At 41.0% G+C, this 15,203-nt stretch overlaps 1 protein-coding gene across 8 annotated transcripts in view; it reads right to left on the reverse strand.

Annotated features, from left to right (window-relative positions):
* The window catches only part of cfap20dc (CFAP20 domain containing), a 105,253-nt gene extending 90,476 nt beyond the window's left edge, over positions 1-14,777 (reverse strand). For 6 of the 8 annotated variants that reach the window (XR_013655863.1, XM_078946734.1, XM_078946732.1 and 3 more), the window contains exons 1-7: positions 14,615-14,777; positions 14,425-14,514; positions 13,936-14,029; positions 13,754-13,826; positions 9,694-9,808; positions 9,446-9,593; positions 9,097-9,243 (exon numbers count right to left, since the gene is read on the reverse strand). Coding sequence is in view for 7 of the 8 variants with exons in the window: in XM_078946734.1 (XP_078802860.1) it covers positions 9,097-9,243; positions 9,446-9,593; positions 9,694-9,808; positions 13,754-13,826; positions 13,936-14,029; positions 14,425-14,514; positions 14,615-14,650 (703 nt within the window). In the remaining variant the exon portion in view is untranslated. The remainder of the gene's footprint in view (positions 1-9,096; positions 9,244-9,445; positions 9,594-9,693; positions 9,809-13,753; positions 13,827-13,935; positions 14,030-14,424; positions 14,515-14,614) is intronic. The other 2 variants (XM_078946738.1, XM_078946737.1) reach the window with 1 other exon arrangement.
* Positions 14,778-15,203: the final 426 nt, after the last annotated feature.

The raw sequence follows: 15,203 nt of genomic DNA on the forward strand, positions 1-15,203 counted from the left end.
GAAGGACTTGTACAGGCTAGCCAGACAGAGAGACAGAGATGGGAAGGACGTACAACAGATAAGGGTGATTAAGGACAGAGATGGAAAGGTGCTAACAACCCAGGAGAGTGTACAGAAAAGATGGAAGGAGTATTTTGAGGAGCTGATGAACGTGGAAAATGACAGGGAAAGAAGGGAGGAAGATGTGGTTGTTGTGGAGCAGGAAGTAGCAGAGATTGGAAAGGATGAGGTTAGGAAGGCTCTGAAAAGGATGAAGAGCGGAAAGGCCGTTGGTCCTGATGACGTTCCTGTGGAGGTATGGAAGTGCTTAGGAGAGGCAGCAGTGGAATTTCTAACAAGGTTGTTCAATAGGATTTTAGAGAGTGAGAAGATGCCTGAGGAATGGAGGAGAAGCGTTCTGGTTCCGATCTTTAAGAACAAGGGTGACACGCAGAACTGCAGCAACTATAGAGGAATAAAGTTGATGAGCCACACAATGAAGCTGTGGGAAAGAGTAGTGGAAGCCAGGCTTAGGAAGAAGGTGGAGATCTGTGAGCAGCAGTATGGTTTCATGCCCCGTAAGAGCACCACTGATGCCATTTTTGCTTTGAGAATGTTGATGGAAAAGTACAGAGAAGGTCAGAAGGAGCTGCATTGTGTGTTCGTAGATTTAGAGAAGGCGTATGACAGGGTGCCGAGGGAGGAGCTGTGGTACTGTATGAGGTCGTCTGGAGTGGCAGAGAAGTATGTCAGAGTAGTTCAGGACATGTATGAGAGAAGTATGACGGTGGTGAGATGTGCTGTAGGTCAGACAGAGGAGTTCAAGGTGGAGGTGGGACTACACCAAGGATCAGCTTTGAGTCCTTTTTTGTTTGCTATGCTGATGGACAGGCTGACAGATGAGGTAAGACAGGAATCTCCCTGGACAATGATGTTTGCGGATGACATTGTAATTTGCAGTGAGAGTAGAGAGCAGGTGGAGGAACAGCTAGAGAGGTGGAGGTTTGCTCTGGAAAGAAGAGGCATGAAGGTCAGTCGTAGTAAGACAGAATACATGTGTCTGAACGAGAGGGATCAAGGTAGAAGCGTTAGGTTACAGGGGGCTGAGGTGAAGAAGGTGCAGGAGTTTAAGTACTTGGGGTCAACAGTTCAGTGTGATGGGGAGTGTGGAAAAGAGGTGAAGAGGCGAGTGCAGGCAGGTTGGAGCGGTTGGAGGAAAGTGTCAGGAGTGTTGTGTGACAGAAGAGTGCCAGCAAGACTCAAAGGAAAGGTGTACAAGACAGTGGTGAGACCAGCTCTGCTCTATGGGTTAGAGACGGTAGCAGTGAGACAGAGACAAGAGGCTGAGATGGAGGTAGCGGAGATGAAGATGTTGAGGTTCTCCTTAGGAGTGACCAGGTTAGACAGGATAAGGAACGAGTACATCAGAGGGGACGGCTCATGTTGCCTGTGTTAGCGACAAAGTCAGAGAAGCCAGACTGAGATGGTTTGGACATGTTCAGAGGAGGGATAGTGGATATATTGGTAGAAGGATGTTGGAGATGGAGCTGCCTGGCAGGAGGGCAAGAGGACGGCCAAAGAGGAGATACATGGATGTCTTAACAGAGGACATGAAGTTGGCTAATGTTAGGGTAGAAGATGTCCATGATAGAGTGAGGTGGAAAAGGATGATTCGCTGTGGCGACCCCTGATGGGAAAAGCCGAAAGAGAAAGAAGAATACTTTATTGAAAAAGGTGAAAAATATATTAACCGTTAGATATTTTAGTGGCCCGAGCGGACAAGTGAAAAATAAAGTCTTGTGGTCTGTACTGCTCGAGCGAGCTGGACCGGGCCAGCGGACAAATGGCTATGTCGAGCCCTGGACTTGTGGGATCTTTGTCTGGTTTTAGAAGAAGAATTATGTTGGCTGAGTTCATGTTAGGGGGTAGTGATTGGCTGTCCTTGATAAATTTCACCATTTTATGAAACGTTGATGCCAGTTGTTACTAAAATTCTTTATAAAATTCAACAGGAAAGCCGTCAGGGCCTGGGGCTTTACTATTATGCATAAGTAACAGAGCTTCATGAATTTCAGCCAATGAGAGGTTTACATTATGAATATACAGTATGAGTTAATGCTTTGCTCTGATGGATTGATCGGCAATGTGTTTAAGTTTCTTTAAAGTCTTTTAACTCTATTAATTCTGACCGGGTCATGAGTGACATTTCCTGTTTGGACCATAATAGAAGTTATTGTTGATTTTTCTTTATTGATTTTAAGCTGATTAGCTAAAACTTTGCCAAATCTATTTGAGTTTTCAAATCTTTCAAGTCGAAGTCTTTGTATTTGAAATTGTGTTTGTTTATTGACAATGACATTTAGCTGAAGCTTTAATTTTCTCTGATCTCCCAGAAGTGTTCCTGTGCAGAAGCAGCATAGGCAGCCTCCAGAGTTTTGATTTTATTTTCTAGTTCTAATAAATCTGCTTTCTCTTTGTGTTTTTTGTGCAAGAAATGATTTTCCCCCTCATCACTGCTTTTAGATTTTCCCAAAGAAGACATGGTGAGATATCAGAAGTATTGTTGAATTCTAAGAAGGTCGCCCACTCTTTTTCAAAGAATTGAATAAATTCTTGGTCCAGGTTATACCTAAGGGAGTAGATAATTCCCTAAAAATATGTACAGAAACTGATGTATGATCACTGATATTAATTGGATGGAACCTTTAATATCTTTTAAAAGAGATGAATTGACTAGTACATAGTCTAAACGAGAGTGTGAGTGGTCAACTGAAGACTTTCTATTAGAAAACTGCATTTATATTTCAGAGGAGTTTTTTTCCATTCTCGATGAAAAGTGTCTCTGATGCAAGTGTCTGGTAATCATCATGTAACATAAGTCAGAATCGTTCATACCCCTAACTGAACTATCTGTCAGTGGTTTTTATGATTAGTGTTTACAACCGTAAATTATTGTAAATTATTCATTTGATTACATTATGGTAAGATTAAAGAAGAACATTATGTCCCACAGTTTTTCTCATCCAGTGGAATGAACCATGAGATTGCGTCACAAAGTCAGAAGCATCAATCTGAGTAAAAAAGTGCTGATTTGGTCAATGTGCCTATACGCCTTCGCAAAGGCAACATTGATTAACCCTTGAGCTATCCTAGGCACTTTGACATTGGGAGTTACGTAATCTGAGCACTTTTTACTTCTTAAAATGCCTTTTCCATCCTGCTGTTTTTCTACCTTTACAATGGGTCCTATCCATCATGGTAATGGCATATTTATATTTCTAAAGTTTCCACTGGGACATACTCTTTTAATCCTTTAATACAGGTGTTTTACTGACTTTCAACCAGTGGATGAGCCTGAATGATGCATCAAGTTTTCAAGCTTGAATTTCAAAGCTGTTCTATTTAAGCCATGTCAGCTTTTAAACAATCCCCATCATGCTACTTTGAGACGTGTTTAAAATCTGAATAAACAGCTGAGGAAACCAGTGCCTTGACCACAAAAAAACAATAATATTAATAAATTGTTCCACATATTTGGAGAAAAGACACCTGACATGAACTTTTACTTGAGGTGTGAATGGTTTTTTTTGGTTTTGTTTTTTACTTTTTACTCAGCAGGACAGACGGTGCTGCTTGGTCCCACATACTCGTTGAACATGACATGAGGCTTCATCCCAATTAAATATACTAATGTGATGCCCAAAGTAAAACCTTGCTTTAGCCAAAATGTTTGCACTCTCAACTCTTTCAAATTGTCTCACTTATTATTATTTTACTATTTGGATATTTCTTTTTCATTCCATTTTTTCCACAATGCATTATCATAATAAGATTGCTTAAAGGGCCGTAGACACCGGGATGAATATTCGCCAGCCGTTATTTGCCAGCATTTTTCGCCATGTTTTTTGTGTTCACACCCAGGCGATTTTCGCTGACGATGAGCCGAGCGAACATGCTATTTCATTCCCTGGCATTAGATGGCGCTTAATTATAAAACAGAAATACCTTCTATACACAAGGTGGCGCTGCGCAACTTTACGCTTCTTTAAGTCGCTTTTCACTCAGAAGAAGAGAGCAAGTATTTACGCGCTTGTCAGAATCAAACAAAGAAAACATGAATATTTCAAGCACCAGTAGCTCTAGCTCCAGTTCCAGTGATGAAGAAATTATTGTTCTGTTGAATGATGAAAGACGCCGGAAAAGACGTTGATCCCACAGTTACGAGAAGAGAAGAACATGGGGAGTTTTATCGACTGGTACAAGAGCTGAAAATGTATCATGAGCGTTTTCGGGGATATTTTAGAATGCCCGTCAGTGAGTTCATCTTCTTCTTATTATTTCTTCGCGGCAGTGTTGACGGTACTTGGCGTATATCTTCTTCGCCGTGACATATGTGTGCTCAGCAAGACAGTTTTGTGTTTGAGCGCCCCCAACTTGTGTTTTACTGTTACTTCAGAAGCTCCAGACACGTGTGCAAAAGCGCCACTCTCATTGGTCGTATAGTTTTTGATGCGGCGCGTCAAACCAAAAAAACGAACCCGAGGCGTTTTTTAAAAAATGACGCTTTTACGCGTGGCGTTTTTCGCGTCGGTGTGCACACTCACATTGGTGCCCTTTGTTTAGTCACGAGGCGTTAAACTTCGGCGAATATCGCGCGCGCAATTCGTCCCGGTGTGTACTGCTGCTGCAATTACATTGTATCACCATGTAAAATGACACTAAAAAGGATTCTGATTCTGATCTGATCCCCATCAAAGTTCCAGACAGAAGTCTCCTCTCCACGCGACTTGAACTGTATATTTTAAGGGAAGTATGTTGAATGTTCTGAGAGAGAAAAATATTTTCTACAACAGGGGTGGTGAACAAGTTTGACACCAAAAGCCGAATTTTTTCACTGTAAGAGTCAAAGAGCCACACCACACACTGACCTGCCAAGACGTACACACACAAACACACAATTAAAGCTGTATTATTTTCCATAACACACTCCTCTCCCTACAACACAACAGCAAGTATTGTACTTGTGTTTATTTCAAGGAAAGTATCCACCCTCAAATGCAGCTTAGCCAGAGTTAACACAGCGACTACCCTGGCGGTTAAATACCCCTCCACACACACAGGCATCTCTTTCTCATCTTGCACGCACGCACGCACTCTTTTCTCTGCCTCTCTCTGACACACAATTACTCAGGTTGGTGAGGTTGATGGCTGGTGAGGCACTGACTCCTCTGAAGTCGCTAAGACATACACACACAAACGCGCAATTAAAGCCATATTATTCCCCATTACACACTCCTCTCCTTACAGTACAACACCAAATATTGCACTTGTGTTTATTTCAAGGAAAGTGTCCAACCTCAATATACACATCAAATGCAGTTTAAACAGAGTTAACAGAGTCAACACTGGAGGTCAGATACCCCCTCACACACACACACTCACACACACACACACACTCTTTCTCAATATCTAATTATCTGCCTCTCTCTGACACACACAACTACTCAGTGACATGCAGTGAGGTTGATGGCAGGTGAGGCTCTGACTCCCCTGAATTAAGAATTTACGATAATAAAAACTGAATGTTTCACCATTCATCCAAAAGTATTTAACTGGTAATTCTTTGTATCTCAACATTCCTCTTTTAATGACACTTACACCAACAAATACACCAACATCTGGACAGAGTATCCGTCTGGTGTCTACGTTCACACTGCAGGGCTTAATGCTCAATTCCGATTTTTTGAAAAACTTCGATTTTTTTTGCAAGGCCGTTCACATTTCCAATTAAATGTGAACTTTTGTGATCTCCTGTGTGAACGTGAAATGACCCAGAAATGACCCGCATGCGCAGAAGAGTACTCAACGGTGAACGACGTCACTCATTGTTTGCGGAAGTAGCTAACGTTAACAATGGATGTCAACAACGCTGGGCTTATCCCCAAAAATGAGGTTCAGCTCTTCGTAAAATGGACAGGTGATACATTGACGGCCACTTTGTTTGTTCCAGTCTTTAACCTTCTTGTATTTGGCTCAGAGGCTTTTTATTTTTCGCTGGTATTGGAGCCAGGATCGTCTGTACCCACGCTCAGCCATTTTGCTGGAATTTTTTTCAAAAAACACCCGGTTGCTATAAGAGCCCTGGAGTTTGGCCTGAATAGAGCTGTCACCCCAAATATTAATCCAATCGGTGGCCTCGCTTCCCTTCCACTGACTGGTCTCAGCAGCATCATCCACCATGGTTGATGTTTATGTTCTCGTTCCCGCCTACTTCAACGCAGAATTATGACGTTTGTAGCGTATCAATGACGTACGGGTCGGATACATGTGGCCTGGCCGTTCAGACGGCAGTCGCATTTAAAAAGATCGGATACGTATCGGATTCAGGACCACATCCCCAAGTGGCCTGGGTCACATTTGAAAATTATTATTATTATTATAAAACTCATAATAATAAACATAGTGACGCCATTCTGTTCTGTAAAAAAGTGAGAATCTTCCCATTCTTTCAGAAACATCCTGTGATCATCTTTATACTCTGAATTTCACTATTTTGACCATGAAGTAACAGTCTGCACGCACATGAAATATTTATTTATGTTTTCCGGCATTGGGCGTAACCCGCGCAAATGATTGGCGGTGGGAGCAGCATCAAAACACACACACTGCCAAATTACATTTATTATTATTTATTTTTAATACCCTCTGATGGATTTGAGTGTGGTTTAAGAGGGAAAAAACGATGAAATGAGGCACAGTATATAGAAAATATGATGACATGCAAAAGGGCTGCATGCTTATTGCCCGAGAGCCGCGTGTTTACCACCTCTGTTCTACAACTAGTAGGTCAGAACTGAAGACATAATGTGCTTTTTAAAAACCACAAAGAAAAATTATAGGTAAAAAAAAACATTTAATTGCAAAATCACCTAGACAGTTTTCTGTTGTAATTTAGATGAATGAATATGAATTGACTTTGAAAGCAACAGTGCCTTTGGTGCAAAAGTGAGATAAACGGGATTTTTGTTGCTGTATGATGAAAAAAAAAGAAGCTTATTTCTAACAGTATCTGACAGATTGGGCAGCGAAGCAGCAGCATCCACCAAATAAACTTCATCACAGCAAAACTGCATGCCTAGTTTAATAGCGATCACTTTAATTATAATCATTAGGAATGTTATGCAAATAATGCGAATGCTATTATGAAAAGATCATCTTTGTGTGTGCCCACTACTCTGTTTGAGGGGCATTACCTCCTGATTCCACCTGACTCAGACAGCTGTCAGAACAAATACATACATGCTAATCAAAAGGCCACAAAGGCAGGAGAACAGGATTACTGGTGCATGTCTCTTTACACTGGGACATCAGTGCACACCTTGACTACAGGTTAGGTTCATATGAACACTAAATGTTTGAATATTCTAGTTGTACACAAAGGAATCAAATTCATTATTATTATAGTCATTATTTACTGATTTTCAGTAAAAAATCAGATTCTTTACTGCTATTGTGTTGTTTTTTGTCTCTGCAAGTACAGCGTGTGTCAATAGTGTGATCCTCAAAAGACATGAAAGTTATTTGTTCTTCTGCTGACAAAACTGTCTACATGTCCGCTGTCAATCATACTGCCAAAAAAACAGATAAGGTCAATGAAGCACACGGTCCAACATATGCAGGAGAAAAAAACATTTCATTATGATCATATCTAGTATTTACATGAGTCACTGTACTTATTTATTTGATCCCACACAGGGAAATTGATTATTATTCTTATTATTTTGCTGCACAGAAAGCCAATCTACGAGGAACTTACGGCTGGTTGCATGAAATTATTTCTATATGAACCTTAGTGGTTAAGACATATGTCATGCATTAAAGGTCAGATATTCACTCTATTTGAAAGTATGCTGAAAGGTAAACACCAACATCAATGATTCTCACACGGCGACACTCTTGTTCAACAACAAAAGGGCCATACTGTCATAGTATGATTTATTTAATTTCTAAATGTTATAAACACGTCTTTATTGTCGTCTAACTGTAAGCTCTAATTCAAACATGCTGAGCGAAACAAAAAAACAGATTCACAATAATTTACCAATTGTGCTTCCAGGTAATCAAATTTTATTTTAAATCGTTAAAAAAAAAAACCTGAAAACAGTAATAAGTTTTGGATTATTGTTATTATAAATCATTGACATTAAAGCGGCAGCTCTCACGAGGGAAGCAGCATCTGACAGGTCACAGTTGTTGGTGCAACACCGGCTCTGTAACGTTAAAATACGCTGCTTAAAAAAAGTAGATTCATTCTGTTATATTTATAAAATACAGTTTTTTATGGATATTCTATGAATTCATGTTATTTTGTTTATCTTCCACGTCTTAAAGTTAGGCCAATGAAAATTCTGTCCCACTCTAAATCGGTTCGTGTTTCCGTTTAGGCGGCAGACGAACAGCCCGTTAGCATAGCATCATTAGCATCATAGCACTCGCATCTAACAACAGCGCCGTCTCCACATCAACACTTATTCATCTGTCTGTTGCTGTAGATCTAGCAGCTTCATCCTCCCGTTCTGACTGGATCTTGGTAAAACTTGCTGCATGTTTCCGCTGTTTTCCCCTTAAACTGAACGTTACGCAGGTGAAGTGACCGCGGGGGTGGAGCGTCTCGCATGCCACAGTTTACCTCTCATGCAGACGGTAAAGGAGGAGACAACGTAAGAAATTCCCCAAATTTCACCAAACCATGACTAAGTTCACACTAACGTTTACTCAACATGTGGCGTCTAACCCTCAAACTTTTACTCCCCAAAGAGGAGGAAATGCTCAAAACTGGTGAGTGTTCATTTAGGACCCTTCAAAATAAAAATCTATTGTGGTAGACTCATTCTTCTATCTAGAAAAAGTTCTATTGCTATATATTAAGTTATTGTTTGCTCGCCCAGCCACAGTCTGACTAACGTACCTGTTTGAAGAGGTTTTTTTTTCTGTTCTACAGAACCTACTCATTTACTATGTTTCTATCCTTAAATAAATACACATGTCTTAACTTCATCTTGAAATAAGCTTTACTTCTGTATATTGATTAAAAACTCCGCTGATTTTCTTACTTACCACTGTCTGAGTTAACAGGACCGCTCTTCTTCACCGCCTTCTGCAAAGTCTCACTGTTCAACACCTGTGTGATTTGGTTGACAGATGCTGGGTACAGCAAATGGTGAGGAATGATATCCATGAGACTAGCTCCGCTGAGAAACATATCTACAAAAAAAAACACCTCATCAGAGCCTCAGTTGCAGAGCTGTCCAAACAGTATTAGTTCCAGTCCATTAGCAGGTCAAATGGTCTCTATTTTACATCACATTTTGAAAAACTACCAAGGTGAAGACCTCTAAACTGCTCTTAGCATTATGTAGTATGTGCTGAACAACAGACAGCTTTAACAAACAAGCAAATATGTTACCATCTGTTGACATTGCTGGAGGCTCTTCTTTCATAGTGAAGATTCTCCTGACTTTACAGGTAGCGAACAGCGTGATGCCATCCAGGGTCAAAAATCCTTTGAACAGTTCCCTCGCCATTGATAGAAGGTCAATGCACAGAGTAGACCACTGTAAGAAAACACAAACCGGGATTTCAACCTACAATTCCAAAGGTACAAAAGCAAGTCAAGCATCACCAAAATGCATTAAAGAGGAATTACACGCTTACAATGTTGCGTTTTAGTCCGATGAATGGAATCCTAGCATGCCAAACTGAAGCAGACAGCTGTCTGTGGACCGTTGATATGTGAAGTCTTCTTTTTTGGTGGTCTGAGTCTGTTATCCTATAAAGAAAACACGGTACAAACACCAAACATCATCATGCACATCATAACATAAAGAGAAAAACTGTAACATTCAAACATTTCAGATGTTTGTGCTTTGAAATATGTGTTTTATTACAGCAGTTCCATTTAGTAAAGATTATAACAAGAATACAAATCTAAAAAAACCTGTGTCCCTCTTTAGGACTTAGTTTCTGCAGAATTGCAGGAGTTTATTAGAAATTGGCCTCCAAGTTGTGAGCGGGACCGGTGGTGCAGAAGAACCGCATCTCCTTTACTCCCACCATCTACTTCCATGAACCTCCTCTTTGGTCTTCCTCTAGACCAGTGTTTTTCAACCTTTTTTGAGCCACGGCACACTTTCTCCTTGACAAAAATCCTGCAGCACACCAGCATCCAAAAATTAATAAAGGAGAAACTCATAGTCTGTATTGATGTACAGTTCCTCTGCAATCTCACATGCATTTTGTGAGAATTGTGGCAGAAAATGCTGGAAGTTGCAGCTTTTTTTTCTAAAAGATGTAATAAAAGTTAAGTTAGTTTGCCGTAATAATTTTCAACTAATTTTTCAAAATGTTACCATGTAATTGTTTTTCCTTTCAGTTTATTAACATTCAATTTCATGTAATCTCACATAGAAAAAACATATCCAATAATTGCCAGGTTATAGAGCGCACCTGATTGCAAGCCGCACCCACCCAAATTAATGAGGAGTAACCACTTCTTACATACACAAGCTGCACTTGTATAAAAGCCACATGTTCTGGCAATTCAGAGGGCACGTCACTGAGACCACGGTAGACCCAGACAAGGAGGAGTAAATAGTAGTTTAGTCTGTTTATTTGATCACGCCCACATCTGCCAAACAGCATGGACCTCACTTCAGTTAACAGCTCCCTCGCTTATGGTGTGGAAATTCACACCGGGATTCCCCACTTCCCATGAGTCTTAGGGGTTTAAGGCGGGGCTACTGTGTTGTAGCTTGAGGATGTATATGTGCTGAAACCGCATGCGTGTTTAAGAAGGAGCAGGAAGCTGCAGCGGAACACGAGAGCAGCTCTCCCCTCCTTCCGGCAGTAACACAGCAGCAATGTGGAAATAACAGGGCTGGTTAAAAAAACATACCAGTAAAAGAGAACACGGTGACTTATAAGCGCGCGCGGCACGCGCCTATGCGTGCTCTACGCGGCTTTGCGCCGAGGAATGCGCGCGCGAAGGTTTCCTTCCACAACAGTGAAGGAAACTTCTGTCACACAGCAGACCGGCTTTTCCAAACCTGTTGGTGATGGTGGATTTTTTCACACTGTTTTTAACGATTGCTTTTAAATTGAAAGCTGCGTCACATTGCAGTGGCGGTCACGTACACGTTGGGTCTAATGGCACCAAAGGATTGTGGGATGCGGCTGGGCATGGGTGTTTCTTTTATTGCACCATGACTTAAGTGTCTAACAACTGAAGTCAGGTCTACGCTGTTTGGCTGATAGAGTGTGGGACAAGGCATTCACGCGTGTTGTTGGAGATAGAATTATGCAGGCAGGTCCCTTCTGACACTGCGAGATCGCTACTGGCGACCATTAAATAAAAGCACAAATTGGCCGCATCATTGAATAAGCCGCAGGGTTGAAAGTTAGTGACAAAAGTAGCAGTTTATAGTCTGGAAATTACAGTATATTCTTTTAAAATAGTGATTTATTTTTTTATATTTATTTCAATGGTGGTGCAAAGGAAACTGTAATTTTTGGATAATTGTATAATCACAACATGTTTGATAGATTTTACACAAAAAAACTATAATAATATTTATGTTATTTATGCCGAAGCTGTGGCTAAATTGCAGTACCGCCATTGTAATCAAAATGTCTTTAATAGAATCAAATAAACACAAAGAAAAAGTATTTTATGATCTTTCATATTCCTAACTACTCAGTGTTTTATCAGGGCCTTTTTGGATGATCAAAGAGCTGATATCCTGGAGATGGGAAATGTTTTTAGATCAGTGAAAATGGGTGATTTCCCACAGTACACATGACCATCTTCCACAGGACACTAGTGTGCCGCGGCACACCGGTTGAAAAACACTGTTGTAGACCTCTTTTCTAGTAGCTCCAGCCTCAGCATCCTTCTACAGACATATTTACTGACCCTTCTCCGGATGCCGCCAAACTATCTCAGTCTGGCTTTCTTGATCCGGTCCATCCCAAAAAGACCCTCAACATCTTCACTGGACCACTTTAAGTGATCAGCCTTCTTCCCCTCTGCTTGCTGTAAGCCACATGTGTCAAACTCAAGGTCCGCGGGTGAAATGTGGCCCGCCATGTCATTTTATGTGGCCTGCGAGTAAGGCTGTGACGATGACCTCATCACCGCAGTTTGTTTTTTTTTAGTTTTTTTTTTGAAAGTTCAGCATATGGTGCGTGATTGGAACTATAATAAACTCATTAAACGCGTTCATCTTTGCTGCTAATTCTTTTTTTCTGCTAGTCCTGTGTTCAGACTTTCCTTCTTTCTTTCAGACTGTTCTCTCCTCTCCCACCGCGCCTGTCACTCTCTCTCGTCGTCACGCGCTCTCACTGCCTCTGCTGCACGTGGCACGCGGCTCCCTTACACACACAGGCGCGCGCTTTCAGAAGCACACATCCTCATTCTACAACAGAAGTTTCCTCTCGTGAGGAAATACAACAAATTTACTGCGTTCTCATAATTAAATTCCATTTGTATTCATTTCCGTTACAAGCTGTGTGCGTTCTTAAGTGCGCAACACGGCCGCCTGCCGGAGGATTTTGTGTTGGGGGGGTTTATTACTGTTCTCAGTCACTCTGTAACACCAAACATGAATGTCACTACATGTTTTGTTTGGGTAGTATTTTGTGCAGCGCAACGTTACGTGTCTGTATAAACAAAGGCGGAGCCTCCTGCCCCACGTTCTTCATGGGTGTCAGGCTTCATGGCTACCAGAAAGGTGACAGTGTCTGCAGTCTGTTTATTACTGGGCAATATATAATATTCTGAGAAGATGTCTCGAGAGCATAAAAGTTTTTAATTTCTTAAGATAAAAAATGTTGTATATTTATTCTCATCTAGGGGGAATTGAAATTGAATTTTTGGATTTGGCAACTAAACATTAGGATTTAAACACTGTCCACATAACCTAACCTGACAGAATCAAATGGAAAAGGATTTATGCTAGACTAACAAGCAAACATGTGTTTCTATGCAACTGTAATTGTCACTTCAAAAAGCTATAATAAATCAATAAATAAATGAGTTATTTAACATTAAGGGCTAGTTACAGTTATTTTTCATTACATTTAGTTACATGTATAAGTTATATCTGGCCCTTTGAGGACAACCACTATGCTGATGTGGCCCTTGGTTAAAATGAGTTTGACACCCCTGCTGTAAGCTAACCGTTTACCTGGAGTTCCTCTCTTTTACCCACAGATACTCTGTCCTGCTGCAGCTGACCTTTATTCCTCTCCATTTCAGAGCAAACCTCTGCCTATCTATATGTTCCTTCATCTGCCCCCTACTGTCAATACAGACCACAGTGTCGTCTGCAAACATCATGATCCTCAGAGATTCCTACCTAACCTCATCTGTCCCTCACCACTGAAACAGGAAGGAGCTTAAAGCTGAGCCTTGTGCAGTCCAACCTCCACCTCTGTCACACCTATAGAACATCTCAGCACTCTATACATACGCTCTATATACCTTATATATACATTCTATATATACGCTCCCATACATGTTCTGAGCATCTCCAACATTCTGCTCCTGACTAAAAGCAAACCATTTAAATGTGCAAAATTAGCAATTACAGTATTATCTAAGATGGTTTTCTTTGTATTAATTTATCTTTTACTTTGGGAAAAAAAGGGCAGACTATTTATGTAAACATGTACAAACTCAAAAACAATTGAATGAATTATTAACTGTTGTACGTACACAAGCTCAATGGAAAAGTCACGGTCAATGGGAACATTCACCTGAAGCACCAGGAATCTTTGGAAGAGCCCAACTGTGGAAAAAAGAAATAATAATAATACTTTTATGTAAATAAAAAATAATATTTATTCACCCCTCCAAAAATCAAAAGCCCAGATGGATGAAATGAATTTGTGACTTACGAGACATTTTTCCATCCTGTGGGATTTGCATCTTGACAGTGTGGCTGCTGCCGTCCAGACAGTAAACAAACCCTTTAACTTCTTTATTATACTCCTAAGAGAGGACATAAGTCAGAGGAAGCACGGCTCTGACTGGTAACCCTGCAGCGTAAACGTCCACACAGATGACAAATGCTCCTTATGGAAGCACAAAGATGCAGTTTCAGCCATAAAGTCTGTGTCCAGATCAGCTGCAGCTGGAAACATGTTTAGCTGGCAGTATGCTTGGTCTGCACTAATTCAGCCAGCAACCGTCTGATGTGATCTATGGGATGTCACCATAGCAACAGTCTGATCTACGGGATGGCGCCATAGCTGTGTTATTGTGTAAATCGGAGGCTCAATGATGCATGACGTCCGTGATGCTGCATGCCTGATAGTGTCCCCCTCTGCCTGGAGGTTAGCTAACAGAAATAAACCGTTAGGACTGTCGAGTCCCGTTAGACTGACCTTATGAACCGCCGCCGGTCCTCCGCAGAGCCTCCACCGGGCCGCCGGGTCCTTCCCCTGCCCGCTGAAGACCTCGAACACGGCTCCACCCTGCAACACACACGCTCAGCCTCGGTGTTGGAGCTCGGTTCAGACCAAAACGAGGGCATTTTCTGATGTCAGAAAAGTTTTTTGTTTGGCCTCAACTCACCTGATAACTATTGCGGAACATATGGGAAAACGTCATCAAACGTCGACAGTCCGAGTTGGTGTTTTTTTTTTTTGGAGCTAGTTATTGTCGTTTCACCGTCAAAGCAGCGGAGCGACGTGTTTGTTTTCTGAAACGAATAACAAAGTCATGTCACGTGGTTGCTATAGTAACCAGAGGCCAAAACCGGAACAGGTGTCGCGCCCTTACACCCCCCCCCCGCTTTGAGATTCTTCTGCACTTTCATGTTTCATGGGTTACAAAAACACTGAGATACACACTGAACTTTTATCAAGTAAATAATTCAATGAATCTGTAGTTATTACTGATTATTGTTTTGATTTTGATTTATTTTTGACTTTTTTAATAACACTTTCAAAATATGTATTTAGAACTGGACAGCCCCCCCCCCCCCCCCCCCCCAAGAAAGCTCCAAGGAGCCAAAACTAAAACTCTACTACATCATTAAAACATGTTCTTACTTATCTTAATTTTATTTTTATTCAAATGTTTTTATTCACATACAAACCAAGTTAAGGTGAGCAAACATTTAAAATGTCCATACAAAGAAAGAAAAGCAAAAATCAAATGC

This window comes from Oryzias latipes, chromosome 5 (genome assembly GCF_053564925.1).
Source record: "Oryzias latipes strain Hd-rR chromosome 5, Olatipes_Hd-rR_3.1".
NCBI lineage: Eukaryota > Metazoa > Chordata > Actinopteri > Beloniformes > Adrianichthyidae > Oryzias > Oryzias latipes.